Source organism: Oryza sativa, chromosome 7 (assembly GCF_034140825.1).
Source record: "Oryza sativa Japonica Group chromosome 7, ASM3414082v1".
In the NCBI taxonomy this organism is placed as follows: domain Eukaryota; kingdom Viridiplantae; phylum Streptophyta; class Magnoliopsida; order Poales; family Poaceae; genus Oryza; species Oryza sativa.
The window spans coordinates 26698279-26706177 of record NC_089041.1 but is presented as its reverse complement, the minus strand read 5'-3'; the positions used below and the strand labels follow the sequence as shown (position 1 = coordinate 26706177).

Sequence of the window (7899 nt, the reverse complement as noted above, 5' to 3'; positions counted from 1 at the left end):
TCTCTGTGTACCTGCCAAAAAGATTTACTTGCAGATAAAATTTTTCATTTTAGTTTTGATTTTTACAATACAAAGAATAATAAAAGTTACACCGATAAATTATTTTTATTCAGTTGACTCGTTTATTTTTCTATGGTTTATTAGCCGTAGAGCGAACTGTGAGAGCCTTCATTTGCGAATGAATATACGCACTGCTATGTGGGCTCTCTCTTTTTCCGTATAAAAACATAAAATCTTTCTGTCAAGTCATGATTAACCTTTACCTTTTCTATGGAGAAAACAGATAGCAACCAACAACCATGGATTGTTTTTGAAACACTTTTTAAAATTTTGAAAAGAAACCATCCAAAAACCTATTGCTATATTTAAACATCTCTAATCATACTATTTTAATTGGCACCAGTAAAAAAAACCATGACATGGCACCCGCAATGACGTGGTAGGCTACTGCCCTTGCGGATTGATGAGATCCTCTGCAGTCACTTTACCGTGCATTTATCACATGTCAGTGATAACAGCACGGAGCAGTCAACTGCATAGGATCCTGATCCCTGCCTTTGCATTGTCTTGCTACTCCCCTTCGGATGGCGTGGTAAAAAAAGTTTACTTTTTCAATAAATTTGGGGGTTTATTTTTAGAATCAAAAATTTAAAATGGTTTAGTAATAATGAAAATCCACGTGCATATATTCTACTACAGATGTTCAATAATGTGTGCATGGAAAATCTAATGGTTTGGATTCCTGCACAAATTTGATTGCATGCCTTCCAAAAACGTACGTCTAAATTTCAAAAAGGAAATACTTTATTTGGTGCAATCGTTTCGCTTATTCATATGCTTATCGACAGGTTTATTAGCAATTAGAAAATAACTTATACGTATAACCTTTATATACGTGTCCTTAACGATTAAAAACAAATACTGTAAAATAAATCATTATAAAAAAAATCACAAAATCAACTCTAAAACTAAATTTTAAAATTTAAATTTTGACTTAGCATAAGTAAAAAGATCTTATTGTATCCATTGAACTTTACTCCCCCCGCATTAGAAAAAACAAATCCAGGTACGGATATCCGTGTATATGTTTTTTTTATACTTCTCTCCACTTCGCACCAAACTATTTTATCCATATACAAATATCGTCCTTAATTATATTTTTTTATCTAAAAAAAATCAAAAGAATAGCTTCTCCTCGAGTCCACCTCGACGCCGCCGCCGTCGAAAACCAATAAAAAATCCTCTCCACGCCCGCAAACCCCAGCCCCCCACTCCCCCCACCTCACCGCCGGCGAACCCTAGGGGGGGATCACCGGAGTCGGCGACCGGCGGCGGCGGCGGTGGCGATGGCGGAGTACGCGACGGCGAAGACGTCGGTGTGGTGGGACATCGAGAACTGCCAGGTCCCCCGCGCCTGCGACCCCAACCTCATCGCCCAGAACATGAGCTCCGCCCTCGCCGCCGCCGGCTACACCGGCCCCGTCTCCATCTCCGCCTACGGCGACATCGGCCGCATCGGCAACGCCGTCACCCACGCCCTCTCCAGCACCGGCATCTCCCTCAACCACGTCCCCGCCGGTACGGAAACGGAACCCCCCTCCTCCTCCTCCTCGCCTCCCCCAACCTCCCCTCTCTGCTCTGAAATTGCTCGCGGAGTGGCGATCCGGTGCCTGATTACCAATGCATGTTAGATTGCGTATTCTCGGTGGTGCGTGGTCGGCTGGATTTGTGCCATATTCGCTTTAAATGCTTCGGTTCGTGTAGGTTTGATGGATCTGTCGTAATAGTCGAGGGCAACAGTGGAAATCATGGAGGTTTGGATGTTTCCATGGAGACATGCACCTGTTGCTGGATCTTAGCCGTGTAGGTGTAGTTTCTCTTCTGGCTTTGACAGGGTTGTCGTGGTATTGATGGTGTTCTCTTCTGGCCTTTGACAGGGTTGTCGTAGTATTGATGGTGTTGGCTAGGAAAAGGATTGATGAGGGTTTGGAATAGTGGATGTTAAGATTACATATAAATGTGGTTCTATGCTAGTATCTTTTTATGTGGTGATTGGGGGATGTGATATTTGGGGTCCTCGGGGTTTGGTTGTGGACTTTGCTGGGTTTGGTTCTTGTGGTGTAGTTATTTGTACTGGTTGCTGTTATGATTTTGATTGTGTTTGCGTGATATGATACTACGGGTTACAAAGTTCTAAGCCTCTAGTAGCCATGTCTTCCATTTGACTTTGTGTAGTAGACTAGGTCAATTTTGTTTTCTAATAACCGCGTCTTCGAGTTTTCATCTTCTCTTAGGTCCACAGTTGTACGATTTGTGTAATGTTTTGAAGAATGATTTTGAGTTATTACTATTAGGGGTGAATCAACCTAGTTATGTTTTGTCAAACTGGAATAAATACAGGCACATACCATGTTATTCCTGTGTGGGTTGGCAAAATCCAGTTTAACCGGACCTGTACAGCCTTAACCACTATATTGCATCCCAGATATTCTTCTGAATGTTGGCGATTATACATGTCATTGGCATAGCTGCGTGCTGATTTTGAATCCATGTTTCTTAATTATTCTTGCAAACTAGAGCTTGTTTCATGGAAGCAAATTTTTTGCATAAAAAGATTCATGAATTTGCAAGACTTATATTATTAAACAGTTTCATTTTCTCTTAAACAATGACAGAATTGATATCAACTAATTTGTTTCCTATCAACTGGCAGGTATTAAAGATGCAAGTGATAAGAAGATCTTAGTTGACATGCTGTTCTGGGCTATTGACAACCCTCCACCAGCAAACTATTTGTTAATTTCTGGTGATCGGGATTTCTCTAATGCCCTTCATAAGCTTACAATGAGACGGTACAATATTCTACTAGCACAGCCTCCAAATGTGTCTCAGGCCCTTACTGCTGCAGCGAAAAGTGTTTGGCTCTGGAAAAGCCTTGTAGCTGGAGAACCACCTCTAGCAGAGTCGCCATATGTTAGTAGCACAGCAAGTGGCAATATGGTTGAGTTAGATAAGTCTAAGAACATTAATTCAGATTCTTCAGACACTACTACAGACACAAACCCTCAGAATGGTCTCCAGTCTGATCATCAAAAGGGTGGTAATGGCAAGGCAGATAAGCAATCTAAAGTGAAGCAACCTCGAAGAAACCAGTCAGACAATGTATCTAAACCAGCAAGCAACGAAGAAAATTCAGTTGAAGTTGCTGATAATTCTAAAGAATACACTACTGACCATCCAACTCAGTCTTCTATGCCATCGTCATCTTCATCATCAAGCTCTGAATCACAGGATGGGGCAAAGGTGAACCAGTCAAGTAAACCAAAAGTTCAGCCCTTTTCCCTGCCTAAAAAGCCTGCAAAATCTGCTCATTGCCATCAAAAGACTGCTCCACATGACTTCAATAGTAAGAAGTCTGGTGCCTCAGCGGAATCTGCTGCGAAGAATGGTACTCCTGACTCTGGCAACGGTGGTGGCTATAATCCAAAACATCATAAACCTCATACCTCCCAGTCTCCAAGACCACAAAATTCAATTACTCATCCTCATAGTGGATCTGAGATTTTTCATCATACATTGAGTTCACAAAGAACCAACTCATGCTCACCATCAGCTGGGCATAATGGCGCTCCTACTGCACCACTGCAATCCTGGCCAAGTGCCCCTCCCTATCACAGCCCACCAGTTAATTATCCTGATTTGAATCGGATAAATATTTCTGGATACCCCAGAGGAATTCATGACAACCAAGGTGTGAACATGAACTACCACCCTAACCATTCTGGCTCTCCTCATAATGTTCAGCCTGCTTATAATAGTTACAGACCTCCAACACCACCTAGTATGCCCAGCAACATGCAAAATGCTGGACAATGGGGAGTGAACCCAGGATATCCACAGCCATCTTCTGACCCTCAAGGTCTTATAAGAAATATATTAGGTGCTTTGGAAGTATTGAAGACAGAGAAGATTCCACCAATAGAACAGCATATTTCAGATTGTATACGTTATGGAGAAGCTAACTTACCAAATTTTGATGTTAAGAAGGCTCTTGAACTTGCCATTCAGCATCAAGCCATCGTCTTGAAAATGTTAGGTCCTATGTCATTCTATTTGGGGAAGAACCAAAATCTTTGGAAATGTGTGAATATAATGGATATAAATGCAAAATATCCAAAAGATACGTTTGATGCTGTTCATAGGTTCATATCTTCCACCTCTGGCAGCTCTGCTATAAAGAATTCTAGATCCAAGTAAGGCCTGACACCCATCAATATGTGTTAATCCTCTGTATCTTTTTCTTGAATTCTGTTTTATGGTGTTTCAATATCCTCTGTTTGCAGGTATCAAGCTGCAATTGTCTTAAAGAATCAATGCTTGAAACATCTTGCCCTTGGTGAAGTTCTTCAGATTTTGTATATCATAATCAATACAAAGAAGTGGTTTGTGCCGCATTCTTCAGGGTGGCAGCCGTTGTCGTTTAACATTATAGTGGTTGATGCCACGACAGGTGCTGGTGGGAAAGCTTAGCCTTGGTACATTTGTCTGCTCATGTCAGATGGATAATTTGAGGCCCTGGTGGTTTCTTCAAATGCTATGCTCTGGTGAAAGTTATTAGTATGATGGTGCATCTACAGTATGCCAAACCTTTCTTCTAAAGATGAAATAGTTACTAGTTTAAGCTTAGTGGTTAGTTGGGAACTTGGGATCAAACTGTCACTGGTTTTTCTTCCAGTACTCCAGGAACAGCATAGGTGGTGGTTAATGGTATGATAAGGATAGTCCAGTGGTTCTTCAATCAGCAAAATGGATACAGAACAACGATCTTTTGTTCAGGCAGTATAATAGTGCCTGATATTGGGAGGTTATGATCTGCTCAAAATATTATTGTCTATTTTGTGGAAATCTGCCATAGTGGCACCAGAATATGCTAACTATTCAAGCTGTTCAGTTCAATGGAGTACCGAAGTTGAAGCCCCTTCGTCTTAACACGAATGGATCGATGAATGAACCATGTGATGTTCAGAGATCCTTTGCTGTCCATTTAATCAATGTGTCTGAGTCTTCGAGTGGATACAAAGCTACCCCTGCTATGGCTTGTGGTACATGTCAATATTGTCAGTAATGCATTAGAGGCTTAGAGCTGCCTTGGTAACCTTGCCAGCGTGCCATGGAACTATAAACTTGCTATGATTTATGTACATATTCGTTTTGTGCTGTTGTGTGCTTGCATTGTCTCCACAGTTATCCTTTTGTCGGCTTACTCTGCTGGGGAAGGCTGGGAATCAGCTAATGTTTATCAGTATCATGTTTCTTGTAAATCTATTTAGGTGCTATTCGTTTTGGAGTTCGACACATAGGAATAGGAATATTGAAGGAATATAAATGCATGCACACTTCAATCCATAAGAATTAATGGATGCACACTTCAATCCATAGGAATTTTTTCATGAGGTTTGAGTGGATGGAAAATTTTCTATGTTTTCTCTCAACAACTTGGAAAGGAAAATTTCTGTGAATCGAATAGCATTCATAGTAATTAATCCTTAGGATTTGCGAATAGGCTCTTAACGGCCGCTGGTTCTGCCAGATGCTTGAATTCTCATGTTGCAACTACTATAATTTGCATGAGTTGTATCTCGTGTAATGTAATCCAGCCGTTCTGCGAACACTTACACTCAACTCAAGCAGGAATGCGGGAATGAGTTAATATTGCTACTACAGATGCTGGAGTTCCGGTTGATCCTTGTGTTTAAGAGAGATGCAGTACTTTAATCAGCATAAACTAACAACCCTGTAGGATGAGCACGAGCAACTTCAATAGATCTGAGTTTGTACCTCACTTGCAGCGTGGTTTATGTAATGATCTTTCTTTGTTCACTATATATGAAATATTTTCAGTTCAAAATGTATATCTGAATATGTCCATCGTTTGCTCGTTGGATTATTAGTCACAACCAATATGTTAAATTTTAAAACTTAAATTTAGAGTTAACTTTTGATGTCTTTTCATCGTAGTTCGGCAAGAACACAATCCTTTATGTTTCCACAATTTATCAGCAGTCGAACAAACGATGAAAAAAAAATGAAAACACGACAATTGGGTCGCAATCATGAACAGTTCAACTAGAAGAGATTTGCTAGTTGAGTAGTATTGATGTCTTCATTTGTCATACTGACCAATTGGAGACAAAAGTGCCAAGTTGAAAACAAATATCACTAAATTGACAAATCATCAGTAGACCATTTACTTGTTGAATGCTGTTATGTGTTCATGTTTTATAGCACGAACTGTCTTGGCACAGGCAGAAAAATAATAGCACCCTATCATGGTAAACCACAAAGAGCAACTCATGCTTTTATTCACAAACTTGATGATTGTTTACAATGTACATGGGACTTGCATTTGGTGCTTCTGTTCCCAGCATGATTGTTTTACAATGTACACATAACTCTGCTCCGCTTGTCAATAGGGAAATGCTACAATTGCCTTGCTCTATGGAAGAAATGGATTCTGAGAGGAACACATTGCTTTCTGCCGCTGGTATGCTCTTCAAAAAACCAAAGTTGATTCCTCAATCAATTCAGAAATAAAAACAGAATGGAGAGGGCAAACTCTGGGATCTTTGAATTACCTTGAAGCGCTGAATCCACCCAATGAAACCGCTGCAAAAATTATGAGTAGAAAAGGGGCTTTAACCAATGTCTTATTTGATCGTCCAAATCCCGTCGGAACACCAGACCTCATCACATGTACTGCATGTATGATGATGAATCTCATTAGCTACCACAAAGAACAGCAAATTTTGTGTTCATGAAATTGATTTTGTTACCTTCCATCCTACTCCCATATCTTCTTCCTGAAAACAGCGACAACAAAGAAAAAAAAATCTCATTGGTAAGCGATTGAGTGAGTAGCAATATAGGTAAAGGGAATGAGTTTGCGTTGATTATTTAGATGAGCAGAAATGTGACATACCATCCTTCAAACAAGAATATGCTTCTGATATCTGAAAAAACAGAAGCACGAAACGTTAAAACTCACACTTTATCAACTTCAGAAAGTGTACGGAATGCTCATTTGGTAAATCCGCATTCAGATTCATCCAACTGGAAACGGATTAGTATTGCTAATTATCATGCAGACATGAAAAATTCTTCCGCGTGCAGTATTGCAAAGCCATATACATACATGTTTATGATAAGTCCTGGAAAGCTAGTGATACAAAAACAAGCATACATCGGCCATTTGATTGTGGAAAGCACATATCATAAAGTTCATGCTTGAAGCACACCGTCACCATGAAACCGAAAAACATGATGGCCTAGGAGTTTTCCACAATGATCAGAGATCAATCTGTACCTGACCTGCTTGAATTTTGACTCGGCTTGAGACTTCTGATGCGTCGGGACACGATCAGGATGCGATTCCATCACCATTCTCCTATACGCAGCCTTAACCTGAATCAAAAGCTTCAGAGGTTCAGAACACCACCACAAACTCAAAGAACTCCCAACCGCATAGCAATCAGGTTCTCAAATTGGCACCCCGTCCCGCCAAAATCCAGCTCTAAAATCGCTTCTTCCGAGCAAGAGCTACCTAATCAAGGCCGTACCAACCCCCAGGAAGAAGCATCGGATTTGGAGATTCGTCGGTGGAGCGGCGAGAGAGGGAATCGAGAAGATGAATACCTCGGAAGGCGACGGGCGGGTGTGCGCTGGGAGGCCCAGGAGCTCCATGGCCTCGCTGCTCCTCATCCTCTCCTTCTCCCTGTCTAACCCTCCCTCTCGACGGGGGCCGACCACTTCTCCGGCGAGCGGCGCCGCCTGAAATTCCGTGTCGCGGCGGCGGGTAGGCGAAAGCGAATGGAAGAAGCAGCAGCCGAGGCCGCTCCACGT

The 7899-nt window shown here is 41.3% G+C and overlaps 2 protein-coding genes across 2 annotated transcripts; one reads left to right on the top strand and one right to left on the bottom strand.

The window, feature by feature from the left end:
* The first annotated feature begins 1262 nt into the window (after positions 1-1262).
* Positions 1263-5228, top strand: LOC4344038 (uncharacterized). The gene is made up of 3 exons (XM_015790639.3): positions 1263-1578; positions 2714-4253; positions 4344-5228. Exons 1-3 carry the CDS (start codon positions 1347-1349, stop codon positions 4528-4530), a joined length of 1959 nt encoding a protein of 652 aa, XP_015646125.1. The 5' UTR covers positions 1263-1346; the 3' UTR covers positions 4531-5228.
* A 1105-nt stretch (positions 5229-6333) lies between these two features.
* LOC4344037 (uncharacterized) lies at positions 6334-7868 on the bottom strand. The gene is made up of 6 exons (XM_015790655.3): positions 7693-7868; positions 7369-7461; positions 6980-7010; positions 6834-6860; positions 6636-6756; positions 6334-6551 (listed from the first exon to the last, which is right to left on the bottom strand). Exons 1-6 carry the CDS (start codon positions 7756-7758, stop codon positions 6497-6499), a joined length of 393 nt encoding a protein of 130 aa, XP_015646141.1. The 5' UTR covers positions 7759-7868; the 3' UTR covers positions 6334-6496.
* Between the last annotated feature and the right edge of the window lie 31 nt (positions 7869-7899).